Source organism: Calliopsis andreniformis, chromosome 9 (genome assembly GCF_051401765.1).
Source record: "Calliopsis andreniformis isolate RMS-2024a chromosome 9, iyCalAndr_principal, whole genome shotgun sequence".
Classification (NCBI taxonomy): domain Eukaryota; kingdom Metazoa; phylum Arthropoda; class Insecta; order Hymenoptera; family Andrenidae; genus Calliopsis; species Calliopsis andreniformis.
In genome coordinates this window covers 4,186,169-4,204,217 of record NC_135070.1, presented here as the reverse complement: position 1 = coordinate 4,204,217, position 18,049 = coordinate 4,186,169, and the positions used below count along the sequence as shown (strand labels likewise).

The following is an 18,049-nucleotide window of genomic DNA, read 5'->3' as shown; positions in this document are numbered from 1 at the left end:
TCAGAAAAATATGTCTTCTACGTCGATATTCTCTGAAGATTCACGAAGAAGATTCATATTAAAATCATGATCATGATCATGATTATTAAAATCATAATCAGATAACATTATTCATATTTCGTTGAAGAGGATGAAAAGTGGTAGCTTGAAATCTGAGGTTTGAAATTACTAATTTAAATGAAAATCAGGAGAACGTTTTTTAAATCCCGGATATGTGTAATATGCAAATATTCGTTTGTCTTCTTAATTTTGATAAGTGATTTTATGTAAGGCTTGCATGAAATTGCTTTTAGTAAAAAATAATGAGTTATGGCTAAAGTTAACGTTGAATTTATTGTAAAATATAAGAAGATTGAATTGAAAAGGAAATTAGAATACCATGCTCTAACACTCTTCAGGATGCCTTAATTAATATATTATTAACGGATATATATATTTATACAAATTGTACGATTATATCTATACAAATACTATTAATTCCTAGAATTGTATTAAACGAGTCACACGTGTAATTCAAATTATATTTCAAGTATTGAAGAAGATATTGCTACATCCTCAAACTTAGGAAGAAGCTGAAATTATAGAATCTCTTAATAGATAATAGTTTATTCACTTATTTTTTGTAACGGTTTAACTAACGAACAATAAACTTATATAAATTTAATAACTTTAATATTTTAATGTTACATGAATTAATTTTGATGGATATATACTCTAAGAAAAATCATAAGTTTTTAAAAAATTACTGTTTATAATATCATTATTTAAAATTACTCCTTTTAAAATAACTCTACATGTTTGAATGTCTGAATAATGTTTTATAATGTAAATTATAATATAATACATTTTTATTGTTAGTTTTATATATATTTATTCAAGGTATAAAGCTTAGAAGTTAATAATTACATTAATATTCGAAAATTAATGGGCATTACTCTATACCTTAACGTCACTAATTATATTAAACATATTTAAAATTTTCCTCAGTTGTGAATTCCTGCTATGAGGATGATAACAATGACGAAAAATTCTTGTCCGATGACTCTTACGACGTAATTTCCTCGCAGACAAAATTATCAATATTTTATTGCACATTATGAGTCACATTATCGTGAAACTTATTCGCATTACTCATTTGGAGTATTCAATGTGTAAACCAAATGTAGCTGTTTTATAAGTTCTTCACGTGTCTGACTTCAACGGAAAACCTGTTCCTCATAGGTTTTCACGAATGTATTGAACAAGGAAAGTAGACTTCTGTCGCTGACAGTCCAAGTGGTCTACATTGATTTTTCTATGAAAGAGAGTGTATTGTGTTTTATTCTAGTTCCACCCCTCTTATAGTTGAGCATTTCAGAAATGAGATTGCAGGTTCAAATGCTTTCTACCATGAAATCGCATTGTATCTTTGATAAAGATTGACGTTATTTTTACAGTAATTTATATGACAAACAGTTCTTTCGTGGAAAATTTGTTTGTTAAGATAAATTAGAAAATGATTTTGAAGTTGAAAACAATTAATTCTTGAAGGCCTCCGACCAGTTCTCTCGTGTACCATTCTTTTGCTTGTATTCCCTACTCTCAATTACCATAACGATTTCATTTTATTCACGGATTTTAACTTTTCTTATTTTGCCCTTCATTCGACATTTCTACTTCTTAGGAATAAAAGCTACCTCTTTTAACTATTTTTAATGATATTAAATTCTAGTATAGTAGGATTAACAAAACAAATAGAAAAGAATTTGCATATTTTAGTCCTGATGATAATTCAGCCATTTTCCACGTTTGTATTACCTGTGTCATCCGTCGGGTGAAACTCATTACTCATTTCGGGTAGAATGTCTCTAATTGCAGCTTCGTTAATTACTCATGAAGCCCTGGAGTACAGAACGCCTGAGAAATGAGGACGTAATAAGACGCCGTGCGTGTATATACAATAAACAAATGCCAGAGTTGAAGCTCTTGCTTGAATTACATTGCAAAATCGTATGAAATGGGAATTTGTTTATTTATATATATAATAGCTAAAGTAGATCTAATAAAATTTTTATTTCGACATATATACAAGTTTACATACTTAAATCTTTGAAGCATGGTAAAATTAAAAGTGTCCCACCTTTTTAATACCTAAATTTGCATAGTGGGATATTTTTTATATCACCTTGAAAAATTAAAATTCCTCGAAGCACAATAATTACCTAATAATTAAAATAAAGCTACTTTATTAAATTTTATAAGAACAAAGTTTCTGTTCAAAGGGGGTCTTTTTATTCAATATTACGATGTGTAAACTGTAAAGCTTACTAAGACTCTAAAATTTCGAGAATAAATAATTGAAAATTTGTTTTGAAAATTAAGCAGATGCAGGTTATAAACTTCGTAATAACTTTGATATTGAACATCTTTGTTTCAGTGTCAGATCCATTCTTTTAATCATAATGAAAATACTGTTTTTCATAACGAAAATATTCAAATGCAAAGAAAGAATGATCCAATTCACCCCATATAACGTAATCCGGTTAACCCCATATGTAAGGATTTCAGAGTGAGCAGATTACGTAAATATATTATAATATAACAGTCTAAAATATATAAAATATTAATTTTAGATATCATTTAAACTGAAAACCACAAACAGATTTAAATTTTTAAGCTTACTTTCTGTTTTAAATACGAAACTGCATATTATGTATCTTACAATACGAATTGGTATCGCGCGTTATCTTTGAGTGATTCAAAGTTAGTAACGGCTCGTTATCCAACAATATTAGAAACGTTACGAGCAATAGCTCTGATTTTGAAAGGAGTCTGTACAATCATTAACACATTGTGTGTCAAAAAAGTTTTGCAAAAGTTTGCCTCGGGGTCAAAACAAGTTTTTGGAAACTTGTTTGCTGTTCACCTATTGAGCGACGTGGCTCCACACGAACATAGATGTCATTCATATTGTATTAATGACGTGGTACGCAATGAGTCAAAGGGACTACTTTGAGGGTGCTGGAATTATATCTTTTTAACCCTCCGTTTCAAACTTTGTTTTTACTGACACCGTTAGCAAACTAGGTCTATGCATTTTTTATGTTTTTGTATTTTAAAAAATTCATAAAAAATTTAAAATACTTCTCCATGTTCCTGGAACATTATTTAGTAGTTTGCATTGCTTAATGTTATCTTAATTTGTTTTTAACGAGGTGGGAGAAATTTCACAAACCAAAATGGTTTGGGTTGTAAACGACTCAAGTTACAGACGGATTAATTTTCAGAATAAAACGGAACTCTTTCATTTGAATTATTCACAAAATATTATTGTCCCATCTTATGTATAAATTCGGGAATGTTGATATATTATAGAATGATTCGTAATAATTGAAACCATTAAATATTAAGCTACAAGAAATAATTGCAGCTTTTGTATTTCGATATTTCTTTATTTCTATGTTCTTTTATTGGTTTAGTGAGATTATCAGTGTTGAATAATGGCTATTGAGAAAAGTCTATGTCAGAGTGCTAGGGAGAGCCGTGTACGATCAAAATGTAGAAAGATAAAAGTTTTAGAACTGACTAATTACAAAGATAATACCAATAGTAATAATACAGATATTATTTTCAAAATTGTATTATATGTTATTTGGGAAAGGTAATAAGTCCAACTCAGTCTGTTAAGACCATTCCAGCTATTCTGCTGTATATTTTCCATGCTACACTAATATCATCAATGTGAAAGTTTATGTGAGTGAGAGTAGCAGTGGATTCGTAACAACACTATATTCTAATATTCCCAGCCAAACTTAAAAAAAGAAAAAAGAAAAAAATCTTCACGGAGAAGTTTCGCTCTATAGTTCCACCAGTTTCTACAATAAATATGCAAAAGTTTATGGCTAATTAAAAGTAACATTAAAAGTAAAAAGCTATTTCCTACTACCACCGTTATGAACTTAATTAACAGTCACTTTCATAAATCTGAAAGATACTTGTGTCTACTCAGACGCATTTGTTGGCACCCTTCGGATTAATATTTTGCACTCTTGAATCTTCAGCGGCTGTTGTATCTAACTTAGAGGCATATTTAATATACGCGACGTGTAAACACGGCAACATAAAAAAAATCCAACGGCAAAAGACTCGCCACATTTGCTACCCACGTCTGGTTGCGATCTTCACCGAAATTAAACATCCCTCCTGGTTCATGATTCCACGCTGAGTGACTTTTTTCTCCCCCCGTTTTCCCCGCGGCCAAGGCTCAGCCTGTGAAAGCAGAATAATAAACGAAAGCGTACAAAAATAATCCCAGAGATGGCAGAGGCATTCCTGCGCTGAAAACCAGCCACATATGGCACCGCGCAAACAAAGAAGGGATGGGAGGAAAAATCGAAGGAAAAAGACGATGGAGTTGTTAGTTTCCGAAGATGGCTCAGGTTTTCCGCTGACTCGAAATCAGTCTAAGTTTCTCTGCTTTTCTCTTGTTCTCGGGGTCTACGAGAACATATAGTGTGTAACAAATATAGCCTTCAACATTTTAAGGGGTCATAGGGAATACAAATTGATGCACAAAATGTTTTATGACGTATAATCTTTATTTTGCAATAATAATACTTTAAAATTAACACATTTATATGCTAAACTAATAATCAGAGGATTCTATAATTCTACAGATGTCTTGAAGAACAAAAATAGAGCAAAAAGGTCTGGGTTAGGTCTGGGTTAGCCCAAAAAGTTTCAGTACATTTTGTTGTACCTTTTACAGTTTAACTTTTATGAAGCTTTAAAAATCCAAGATGTTTGTAGAAAATGGATTGCGGATTTTGGATTTGTTCTTAGAAAGGTATCTCACGCTATAAATTCATCATTTTTTTATTAGTTCATTTAACATCGCATCAACTGGTGAGTGGGTTATTAGCAACTTACAATCAGATTTACAATTTGTTATACAGTACGTTTAACCACCTTTCCTTTTCTCTGTTTTGGGCTTCATGTGTTTGCATCATCGGTAACGATTGTTCCTGACTTTCATTTAAGACTGTCATTCACTTCATCATCGACACGAATGAATTTTGGGAGTTTCGGGCTCCCAAGGCCCGGAAAATATTAATGGGTATACCATTGGGGACTGTCTGTCGCTTATTGCTCGCCCCTCTCAAATCAATACTACGGGCAACGTTGCTGCGTTGTTTGTGCACGAGGCGGAGGAATCGGTGGGCATCGGTGCCATTCGGGAACCGTTGCCCAATAATCTTTTGGCTGGCTAGCTGTTGGCTTCTGTGCGCTACGTGCAGATGGTTTTCGACGTTATGAAACCGCACCGACTGTGGTCACCGGAGACCAGGGAGAGAGGCCCGTTTTTGTATTTCTGCGGTCAGACGCTCGGCTTCTTTCAGTTATTGCCGCCTTTTAAAAGTTGTCGTCTTTGGGGGTGGAGGTTGTAACCCGGTCGAACATTTCGAGGAACGTAGGAGTCCAGGACTCTTAACAGCTCTTATCGTTGAAATTGTAGGGAGTCGTCGACCACCTGGACGAATTTCACTGATTGGGAGAACATTTGGGATAGTGTCTTTAATACTGTAACCGAATTATTCGAGAGAAGAAAATTTAACCCATTAAGACCCAAAATTGCGTAAATGTAATATTACTGAAAAATGTAAATGTATACTTCTTATAAAGGGTATTTCCAGACATACAGGACATTTTTGGAGGATAGGTTCTAAATACAAAGACAATGGAAACAGTTCATGTGCATATATATCTGGAAACGTTTAGTTTTTTAGTTATTTTATGTTGCATACTTTCTTTAAGATCTATTATTGTGTACCGCTGATTCATGGAACTGTAATATATTTGGGCCTAGTAAGACCTTTAAAGAGGATAGTACACGATACAGAAAAGTAATGGGCTAGTATTTTGGGCAGTATTAAACACGTAACTAAAAAACTATGCATTCCCAAGTGTATGCGCATTTGAGCTTCTTTCATTGTCTTTGTGTCTAGAGCTGACTCGCCAAAAGTGTTTCTTGTTTTTACTATTTTTCACGAATTCTAGACTAGCGTTTGACGTAACACAAAATAGCGTATGATTAAAAAATATTTATTTCTCTTGGTTTCAACAAATCTATGTCTAAGGACCAAGTAGGCGACTTACTCTATTTGAGACATTGAGTGCAAAAGTGGACCTAACTAAATATTTTCCGAAATTATGTAACTAGCTAGATGGTATAGTTACTATCCTATACTAGGATAATGTAGAAACTGCTGTCCCTTCTGTCATATGACATCACAAGGTAGAATGGGGGCTGTTGTTCCGTAAGTTCCTTCTGTTCAGTTACGTCACCTGATAGAGAGAAAACTTTTCGAATGGAGTGAGGAGTTTGTAGCAACCAGTGTGTCGTAGCGTGTCGTTACTGTCAGACAGAACAACGTAAGCGGGTGGCAGGTTATATATCATCCCTGATAAATATTATTAATTTATTATACGAAGAAACTGTGTATTTTAGATCGTGTGTTTCCTGATTTTTTCGTATAGCGAGGAAAGTCCGTTATTGCTTTCAATGCCTCGTTTATTCTTTAGCAGCTCTCTTGCTACCCTTGCTTGCTTACAGGCATAACATTGCAATCCAGGCAGAATGATTTCGCTATGCTCCTATGTTGGCTAACAGTTTACCTATTTCATTGCCCAACGAGGTAGTTTGAGAAACTATTATTACGATCATAGTACACATTTTCATTATGAAGGCTCTTCATTTTGTTACCATGATTAAATTTGCCTGTATCAATACTATTACCTTATGTTTTGAGAATACATAATGTGAAATAGTCATTCCTGATATCTACATATAGGGGTAATGTGTATACATTTCAATATATTAAGGTGTGGTAGAAGATCACAAATGGGTCACAAAATGTTCGATAACATAGCGTCCGATCTGCTTCCGTTTTGCAGTAATGATCCTTTAAAGTTAACATAACTGTACCGTAAACCACGAGTTGAAGGATTTTGTAATTTTGTAGATATATTAAGGAAGAGCAATAGAAGAAAAAATCTTAATACATTCTCTTGTATCTTTTACAGTTTAATTTTTATAAAGCTTTAAAGATTAAAAATGGTTACGGAAAAGAACATAGGTAACGCACACAGATGTAGTGTAACCCAAAAGATTGCTGGCAGTCAGCTGTTTGAAATTGACCCAGTGATCGACAGAGCAGGGTCCGTTTACAATAGGAGTCCCATTTAAGGACTTGTGTCTATAAGGGTCTTACGCATTTAGGGCCTTCTGAAACAAACACAACCTTTTCAAGAAACCGAATTTTCTAGGTCACTATTCTTTTGATTCTTTCAATGTGTTTGTTTCGCCGATATGCACGAGCTACTCTTCGTTTCAGAACATAGTGCTAACTTTAAGGCATTATTACAGCAAAACGAAAACAGATAAAACTATATTGTAGGATATTCTGTGATCCAATTAGGGTATCCTATCACCACTTAAAATATTGGAACGTGTGCATGTTACACCCTATATATTGGTACAGTATATGTATAGTTGACTTACTGGCTGTATTGACAGTCATTATTATGTCACAAAACACATTGTAAATAGAATCAGTTTAAGAGGTAAATAATAGTGTAATATCATTCTGCAAGAGGATGGCTGAATTCTGACTCATGGTTCCTCCTAGAGTTTTTATCTCCGTGATAAGTAGGATACGATGCAATAACAAAGAAACTTGACCTTAAATTTCAAGGTCAAAGTCAATTTTGTGAGAATTTTCTTTAACAGATATTCACCGATTCAAGGGTGTAAAATACCACTCTGACAGCCGTGACAATAATTTTGAACACCCTGTATATACACGCAAGGTTGATTGTGGATTGTGGTTTGAATGTATATGCATAGTCATTTTTATGCACCAACACATCTAGGCTAGCCACACATTCAGCGCAGGGTGATACAAAAGAACACAAAATTGTCGTTATCGTATAGTTTTTCACTATTTATAAGTAATACTGAGTTGTATTGCGTCGTTCTACGTACAATTTGCACTCATATTTCTTGATAAAGTTGATATAACTAAAGTAAGTTTATTTTCAATGTAATTAATACTTGATATATTATGTATGATCATCTGGCAAATACAGTTACACAATATTTGATAAGATATACTTGGGATGTTACTTGCTGTTTTTTTCAATATAACTGAATATTTTACACTTTATAGAAAATGTTACCAAAGGAGAGCAACTTCTTATCGCTCTTGCTTATGCTTACATATTACATGTTATTATTATAAGCACCTCGAGTACCTCGTAAATTATCCATTTGACAAACTAAGTACGAAACTAAGTTTGATATTTCTGTGTACCAATATAATCAAACTAAAAGATTACATTAAAAAATATTAGTAGGTCGCGTAAACACACATGTGAAATTTGGGTTGATCATAATTGTGATCTAATAATAATCAGTTAGTTTGTATCACAAAATTTGTTGTTCCTTATTTTAGGAAATCCAAAATTTAAAAATATTCTACTGTATTCAAACACATTTTTATATTAAGTCTGATACAAACAATATTACATGCAAAAACTTCTTTGATGCCCGAGAAGCAGAGATGTAGGTGCCTCTTTAAAACCCTTCCAATACCTATGAACACGTGCAAGAAATCAAAGATAAATACCAGTATTTCCTTTTGAAATTATGAAACTTGAGCATGCGTTCTTTTTATGATATTTAAATGAATAGCTTTCAAATGAACACTTCGTATAATATTTCGTTGTAGAATTTCAAATTACTTCATAATTTTTCGAAACCTTGGACCACATAAATACATTACTTGAAAATTAACAGTGTGCAATAGTACTTATATTTTAATCACGCACGCACACGTCTCTCAGCTACTTACATCTTTATCTGTAATTTCGATATGAGTATGTATTGGTCGTATAATAATTTAGCAAAGCATTAAGACTTGCAGAATTGTTGAGTTCGCATGGTACTTGAAGTAATTTGAGATAATTCATCTTTTCTGTTTTTGAGACAAACGCAAACTCAGAATATTTATTTTTTTGTATTGGTACTGAGAAAATATCATAAAGATTGTTTTCCTATTTTTCAGAGGTCTACCTTGTGGCGTACAACCTCCGGAGCCGGTACCAGATCCCGACGGTGACAAGTTAGCAACTATCGCGGCTCGTTTCAGTTACTTCCAAGAGAGAAAGAGCTCGTTGGCCGTGGCCAAAGTCGATCTTCGTAGGAACATCAATCCACCGGCCAGGTACAAGAACGCACGGCCGACGGTCAGGCTCAGGCCACGTCAGGTGCTCTGCAGCAAGTGTCGATCGATTTGTAATGAGAATAGCGAGAACGTTGATGTCAGCAGGAAACGGAAGCATGACGAAGCTCAGCAGGAACAGCAACAGCAACAGCAACAGCAACAACAGCAATCACAGTCACAGGTATTTTCCTATTGACATTATACTGGTAGTTAGACTGCGGATCTTGATGCATTTATGACAAATTTCACTATTCAAAACACTACAGAATCTGCACAATGTGCAAAAATGTACAAAATATCGAAAGCTAAATACAGTTTCTAATATTTTGAGAGCAAATTAAATCTTTATCTAGATATCACGTTTCTAATTGTGTTTGTGAAAACAAAAATTTGCACAAACATCTGCAGTCTACTGATAGTTTATAATCGCAAGGTAAAATAATGTAATTTAAAGCAGGTGATTCTAATTTTTCCAGTGCTTTCAAATTCATGAGAAATTCACTAATTCATAATTAAAGTCGAAAAATAACACTAGTGTAAGATTTGTAGAAAGAATGAACTTCGTTTTACAGCATTTTAACAAAAAATCACAATATGCTGATGCATAATAAACGTCTTTGTAAAACGCAACCTGATCATGTAAGAGGTTCAACCTCACTTACAAAAAGCTCTTCATTTAGTAAGGCTTGTCTTGTCTTCGGTCCTAATTTGGTACTAATGCAGACAATTATTTCAGCTTGACTAGTAAACTCTGAAAGAGAATTTTGTTAAACCAAGTTGACAGCCCTTTTCGCTACGATATGGTGAAATTGCGAACCCCGGGTATGGCAATTCCTCACCAGTTGTAAACTTTTACTATTTTGTTCTAAAGTGTAATTAAAAAAATCCTTTCATGGATAATAATTTATTCTAAGTGTTAGATAAGACTCTAAGCTTTATAAAATGTTCAATAATTCCACTATACTTGTATTTAGAAATATTATACAACGATTTAAACGTTAGCATAGCGAAATTGGAGTCACTTACCTTATGTTTTTAGGAAATTTGAGTTTGTACCTACATTGAAATGTACAAAATGAAGTTTTTAATAAGAAAGGGTTAACTAAAGGACGTTTATTCGAAAGTATAGTAAAACGGAAATCGTTAAGAAAGAATTGATATTCTAAACTTTCAAATGTAGTTTTAGTGGCAATGAAAACACGAGACTCGTGTCATTTTATGTTACGATCGTATATATTAGTTAATTAGTTTAGTTAACACGTTTGCTACCAGTGTCACGTATGTATGACGCACCCACCACCGATTTCCATTGAGAGCTCAGCGTCACACATTTGTGAGACACTAGAAAACTAAATTTATATTCACATTTACTAGATTTTAATAGTATATGAAGTACGTAATAAGTAAAAATCTGCAAGTGTATTTTGCAGAATTTCGAAAAATAAGTCGGGGTCGGTGGTGGGAGTTTCCTATCCTGGGCGTGGTAGCGAATGTATTAACGAGTTCATGTGGGGATTGATAGTGTATCATTTCCAGGAAAATTCAAGAAGTTGCTCATAACAGTAGAAGTTGAGAAACATTAATTTACAAATGTTTTGGGAACGTTTCACGTACACTATTAATTTGTATCAAAGTTTGTAAAAGAGATTCGTTCTAGACATAATTATAATTAATGAATATAATGTGAATTCAATAATTAAGTAAAAGCTTGAATAATGACAAATGTGTTTGGAAAGTGAGGAACATGTAAATTAGATACTAAACTCTAATGAATATGTAAATAGGATTGGAAAAGAAAGTTCATACGACAGAGATTTGTAGGATAGCGAAACTGGCTTAACACGTTCTTTTGCAAGGTTTATATTGTAGTTACTCTCTAGCTGACATATCAAGATACATCGCGAAACATTTCTTCCTGCTTATAAATATATAAACTGTCTTCATAAATTTATTGTTGGCCAATTTCTCAATCTTTAGTTCTTGTCCACTGGGCTGATTTACAGTAAATTTATGATAGTTGACTTATATGAAATACTTTATACTAGAGGTACCTACATTTATATAATGAGAAAAACAAAGAATGAGATTAATGTTACTTTTTCTTATAAACGAGTAAAAACACTTGTTTCGTTCCATTAGATCACAGGTCATGGATCCACCAGAAGAAGCGATCGCCGCTGCGGTCAACAGCCGCAGAAAAGTTCGAGAATACTGTTCTCTGAGTGCCAGTCTGAGAACATCCCAGTATCATCTCACCAAGCAACAAAATCAACGTTGTCTGCAGCTGTTAGTCCCGACTCCTCGAAGTTGGGACCGTCTCTTATACCAAAAATCTCGCGGCTCCAGCCCAATGAGATCAACAATGCTACGCAAGGAACCGGTTAGTAATTATCTATATGCAAAACATGTGTTGAACATTCGAGAAAAATAAAGCAAGTTGCAAACGATGTTGAAGAACCATAGAAGTTTTAACGAATCTATTGTCTTACAGAAAAGATGAAGATCGCGCAATCGTATTGGAATAACAGAGCAGAAGAGGGCGATTCATCTGTAAATGCGATGGAGCCTGCCGAAGAACGTATGGAGTCAACGGATTGTGACAGTAATCAGTCGATGGCGTATTGCGCCACGCCCAGGAGACTAAGCAGCTCTTCGGTAGAAAGTGCAAAGATACCAGAGGAAGAAGAGAAGAAAACCTTCGCGGCGGCGGACTCGACAATGAGGCCAAGAACAGGCCGTGTACCGAGAAAGAAGAGGTCCGTCGGATCGATGGAAGACTTGTGGGATGAGACTGTGTTCGAAGATCCAACAAGAACTGCTAGAACCACACCAGTGATTAAAATCTCGTTCGGTGCTCAAGGCGAGGGCACCGTTCTGAAAATACCTGCGAAAATCCAGGATCCGGAGTACGAACAGGAAACCGATGATGCCGAGGACTTACAGGCAGAAACAGAGAGGGATCCATTGGAATTACCAAGGACTTTCGAGAATGATTATAATTTTCGCGAAGACGGTGAGGAAGATGGCCAAGAACAAGTGGATCCACAGAAACAGGGCGTGAAAGACGCGAATGCTAAAGCAGCAAAACGCGCGCTTAAAAAAGCCAAAAAGGAAGCCAGAAGAAAGATGCTTGATGGGGTTTCGCCAGCCAGATCACCGTGCAATGGATCACCAAGGTAAATTATACAATTACATAGAATATTAAATGTTGAGAAAGATCTTTCTAGGTATTTTTACAAATTTTATTAATGTGAAGCTTTTCGTGTTCGAAAAATGAGAAGGATAAAAATATTCAGATAGTAGAACAGTCTTTCTTAATATTAAACTTAGTTTATTCAAGTAGGAATTAACAAACTTCAAAATTCTTGCAGTATTTAAGTATTCTATATCTTATGAACTGTCCAATTATATAAAATTATATGAAAAACTTAGAGCCTACCAATACTATGTTTATAGCTATTAATCTCTCTGTGTTTAGATATAATCCCACATATGACTCTTTGTCGTATCATCGTCGGAAGCATAAAGTAAAACATAAAAAGAAGCATAAGGAGGATCGGAAGCACAAAAATCAGCAACCACCGCAGCATCAGCAGCCTTGTTTAGAATCTGGTGGCACGGAGAATCAGCAAAACTGGAACGTCCTGCCGGGCAGTGAATCGTATACAGCTATAAAGGAGCAGTGTCTTAAGCAGAAATTATCCATATCTTTGAAAAGATTGAACACGAATGCATACGCTAGATGTGACTATCCCGTGAGCAATGCTTCCTCTGGTTGCAAGAGTCCCGGTGCCAGCAGCGACGAATTGAGTGAACAGGAGCCTGAAGTTGACGCTGGCGAAACTGCTCCAGATTTTCCGCCGCAGTCTCATCCTCTGATGATGCGTCTTGCCGCGACACCTGTAGAGCATTGTCTTACTGCCAATGGTAGAAGAATGGATGTTGGTGACGTTGTGTGGGGCAAAATTCATGGGTTTCCTTGGTGGCCTGGAAAGGTAGGCGCAGTATAAACATAATTGATAATATTTATTAGAAGTTTAATTCGAAATTGAGTTTCAAAATGAATATATTATTCTTCCAGGTTCTTAGTATTACAGTTTCCTGTAAAGAAGATGGTACATCGTCTGGTCCGCAGGCTCATGTAGCTTGGTACGGTTCTTCGACAAGTTCTCTCATGTCGTGTGATCAACTAAGTCCATTTTTAGAAACATTCAAGGTAAATAAATATCGAGATGGAACCATTCACTTGAAATCATTTCTGAAACGTAATTAGCGAATCAAAGTGTTTAATGTCAATGTTGTTTTTGTTAAAGACGCGGTACAATAAGAAGAAAAGAGGCCCGTATAAAGAGGCGATACGACAGGCGCAAAATGAGGCCCGAAGTCAGGTCACGCCTAACTCTACGAACAGCGTGCTAAACGTCTGTGGGTCTCCGCGCGAGGTCAACGTCCTCTCCTAAGGGAAGGTGCACAGGCCACTTGACACCATTCCTTTACTACCGGGTATTCGTCGGCCAAAATTTATTATCGACGGATCGTCATGTAATATATAAAGATTTTGTATATAATGATTTAGCATTAACGAAATAGCTCTTGATCTTCGATGTTCTTCGTCTCAGTCGAGCCTTTTCGCTGCTATTTGCGGTAACTCGCACGGGTGAGACACACGACACGAAATGAAGTTTACTGCCATCACTGGTCTCGTGGTCCTATTTTGTCCTCAGCTTTTGTCGAGCAACCATTTAACGCGTAAGAGTATTTAGATAGGATATATTATCCATAGAGATAGTAAGTCAGCTACTGGTGGATAATTTCGTATTATGAATATGACTTATTCGATAGCTGAATACGGGTGTTGTTGCTTAACGAAGATTCATGCGATACTCGGTAACTTAAATTCTTTATATGTATTCATGTATATATATTTGTATTAAGATTTCATTGTGATCGTCATCGAGATATTCTGCGAACTCGTCCAGTGTGGGCAGTGAATCTTCGATGATAGAGTCCGCGGGTATTGCTGAATACGATCGTTGATGACTCGAATTGACATACCGTTATGATGCCATGATTAAAAATTTGCACATTATATTTGACAGGTGAAGCTGTTTATAATGCTCTCAATTATTTTCTTGCGCGAAAAATTGCAGAATATGTATCTATGGAATTTTTTAATTTGAAGCGTATTTCTCTGAAAGAATTGGTATACTTCAAATTCTTTTTTAAGCCCACGCGTGATTTTTTTTATAAATGGATTTAATTTATTAATTTGTATATTATCTCCCTTTTTTAAAAAGGCGCATAATAATTTGTTTAATTACATGTATCGTGTAATTGAAACTATTGCGATTTCTTTAGACAATTTCGCATTTGAATTAGTAATATTTTAAGGTCTATTATGTTATTGTAGGAATTTTATAATCAGCAGTAGCTCCATTTTGCATTTTTTAGTCAAATAATCTGTTAGTTTTTCGCGACTGAAGTTTTTTATCGCCTGAAAAGTAGAATGGAGCGTGTAACCAAACATCATGGTGACTAGGGCATGAGCCTTAAGATATGCAGTATTTTTTTTAAGGTGATTTAAATTTTTGTAGATAAAAAGTAAAGTGTCTGTGCAAAACAAGTAAAGGATCATATTTCTGGGCAATAAGGACAATTAAATAAATATCAGGGATGAACAAATACTGTAGGTATTTAATATACTTATATTTTCCCTGAACGCCCAACTTATGTATATTTTAGAACTTTTAATGACCTGGATACAGTAAAGTGATTTGAATAGATGATCCTGTAATTATTTTGAGCAGCATACAATTTAGAAAGAGCGGTCAAAGGAAAGTTTAAAGTGTGAAGAGTCACGAAATTACTGTAGCCTAGTACTCTTGTCATAGTCTAGCTAATACACATTGATACAGTTCAGTATTAAAATTGCTATGTATGTGCGTTCATGAAACATCAGTTGTAAACTTTCTTTCGACCACCTCTGTTTATTAATTCCATAAAAATATTGTACTACACGTTCTACGTCTCAAATTTCAAGGCTCACACTTTGTCGCCTCACGCTCAGCTCGAGTTTCGTTTACGCTTCGTGTCAACACTGCCAAGGTATACAATAGTTACTTCATTTCAAATTAGCGGTTACATTAGAAGACAATTTTCAGTCATACAAAGTACGATAATTCTCTATAAGTATAATTCGAGTTGAATTCCGAATACCTGACAATGTAATATTGTGCAAAGTTCACTTTTGTAATATACATACACTCTTTTATCTTGTTTCTGACCGCGAGGGACAAGTTGGAATTCACTCGTTTCTACTTAAGCGCTCTTTTATCATCACTTTATTCGATGAAATTGATTTTAGTGTAATCCAATTTATCGATCGTCTGTTCCTCGTTGTAAATTCCTTCATTTGGATATCGTGCAAGCTATTCTTCGTAACTCGATGTAGAGGAGCTTTATCGTAATTTTAATTAAAAATTTTGTAAGGAGGAACCGGTCCTCTTATCACGACGATTAGTACTTAAGCGTATCTGACTTTCACTCTGAATGTTGAAGGTCTGTCACTGCCTTACGGACTTTCTTCCACGTGCGAATGTGACCATTTTCGGAGCTTTATTGTCGTTTCGATAGTCACGAAATGTTCCGGTAGCAGCAAATCGTGAAAAGTCATGACACGATCGTGACTGAAATTCATATTTTCTTGCATCGAAACCGTGAACACAGTTTACGCGACGCATATGTAATTCCGATAATTTCCGTCGACACGGTTTCGACGATGTGTGATTTAGCAGAAAAAGGAGAAGCGAGAAAGAAAAAGGCGCGAGTCACGCGGTCGGCGTGTTAAATATTGTGATGCGTCATACGATATCGAAAATGTATTCTGTAACAATATCAACAATCACGTGCGAGATTCACGCTTGATGTTTGTTCTGCATTTTAGCGTCTCGTCAAAGGTATCTGGCTAAAACAGTTCGTTTCCTCTTTTATCTGATTACTTTTGTTCCTCTTTGAACACAAAGGTAAACAATTCCAAAAGATAGCCTCCAAATACAAGAAGGAAGGATATATTTTTTTAACATTAAAAAGAAACAAATTTGTTAGAATGCGGCTCTGTTTGTAGTACAACAGAAACAGGAAAGATGAATTCTTCGTGAAAAACTGAGTTCAGAAGGTTAATAGGACTTTTTTATTAACTTACAAAAAATTACTCTAAAAATTGTTAAGAAAATCTTAGTGGTATTGTATATGGATCACCAATCCATGTTGAAAGAATAAATATTGTATGTATTGTGATTACATAAGTGAGTTGAAGCGTTTTTGTGTGCTTAGAACTTACATATTTTAGTGGGTAATAAATTATTCAGAAGCACACCAATCATGGAGACACAGTCAACAATTTTATCAAGTAACAAAGTAGATTACTATTAGCACACGACAATGCGCTCAAATTATTTCTATAGATGTACTCTGTGGTTATAAGGTAATATAGCATAAGTTACATATTTTTACTTTTGAGATATCGTTCGAAGTTTTAAATTCTGTATCATAGACTTGTGTTTTATTAATTTTTGTTCTTTAAGGGAAATGTTTCTTTAACTGAATCCCTTTCTGATGAAAACATTATTTCTATTTTATACATTTTAAACCTTCAACGTTCATGCCCGTAACAATCATAGGCAATTACAGCATTACCGAAAAAGTTATGAATTAAACAGCAAATGAAGATATAAATTTTTGAAAATGTGTCTTATGTCAGTTTATCATGTAACCACAGAATTATAGAACACGTTTTACCAAGATAGAATGACGGTGTACATAGAGACATATTTTTGGAGTTAATTTTTTCCGAAGATACCTAAGATGGAAAAATGTATTTTATGATCATGATACATTTTTTAGCGAGGAATCATCATCTGTTCAATTGTTCTACTAATTGCGCTGCATTCTTATCCCTATCATTTCTTTCCTATTTTTTTGACGCTTTCACCGTTTATCGTTGTGTCAAACGATAGAAATTTTTGCATAACTGCCATATATTACACCTATACATAAATAATTACGATATTGATAAATCCGTTATGCATTCGCAACTATAAGTTCGATGAAGTCCACTTCGGAAAATGCTTAGAGAAGTTCATTCGAAACTGATAAAAATGGAAAGAGAGAACGATTAATGATTCGTTTATGTAGACGATATTCAACATAGATGTAGATTTTTATTAATGGATAGACTTCGTTTTTTAGTACTTTAATCTATTATTTTATAATAATAGTTGATTTATCATCGATCGACAGTCGACCCTTTTTCTAAAGAGACATATGTACATAATTTTTCGAATCAAATTTGAAGATTTTGTAACGTTCTGCGTACTAAGTAATTTCTAGTGTCCTAAACTCAGAGGTCTGTTTAGGGTCTTGGGCTTAGTCACATAATAATTTTAAATCGTGAGACAAAAATGAGTATACCCAAGGCAAAGAACTATTCTTACATAGAATTTTTCTTTTTAATTCCTTTTAAAATTGCATACATGATCAAAACAGATCATGTTTTGCGACACGTATCGAAATGAAAATGCTACACTGAGAAATACTTACATGAAGTACTCTCTTCCTGAGTCTTGTCGAATTTATGTCGTCGAGTGCGTGTTTTTTAACGCGTTAGCGTTAGCGTTATAAAAAAAGATGCGAACATTGAAATTATTGGGTTGTAACATATGAAATGTTTGTTTTTTAGGCTGAAATAAAAATATTTTTTCCTTTTAATAAAAACGAGGTGTTCACCA

At 34.5% G+C, this 18,049-nt stretch overlaps 1 protein-coding gene across 2 annotated transcripts in view; it reads left to right on the top strand.

The window, feature by feature from the left end:
• Window positions 1-18,049, top strand: part of LOC143182923 (uncharacterized) — a 62,043-nt gene extending 43,994 nt beyond the window's left edge. The window contains exons 2-8 of one of the 2 annotated variants that reach the window (XM_076384248.1): window positions 9,105-9,444; window positions 11,403-11,643; window positions 11,755-12,439; window positions 12,742-13,258; window positions 13,345-13,479; window positions 13,577-13,729; window positions 15,304-18,049. In XM_076384248.1, the coding sequence (XP_076240363.1) occupies window positions 9,105-9,444; window positions 11,403-11,643; window positions 11,755-12,439; window positions 12,742-13,258; window positions 13,345-13,479; window positions 13,577-13,723 (2,065 nt within the window). In that variant the 3' untranslated portion in view covers window positions 13,724-13,729; window positions 15,304-18,049. Of the gene's footprint in view, window positions 1-9,104; window positions 9,445-11,402; window positions 11,644-11,754; window positions 12,440-12,741; window positions 13,259-13,344; window positions 13,480-13,576 lie in introns of both variants that reach the window. The other variant, XM_076384247.1, reaches the window with a different exon arrangement.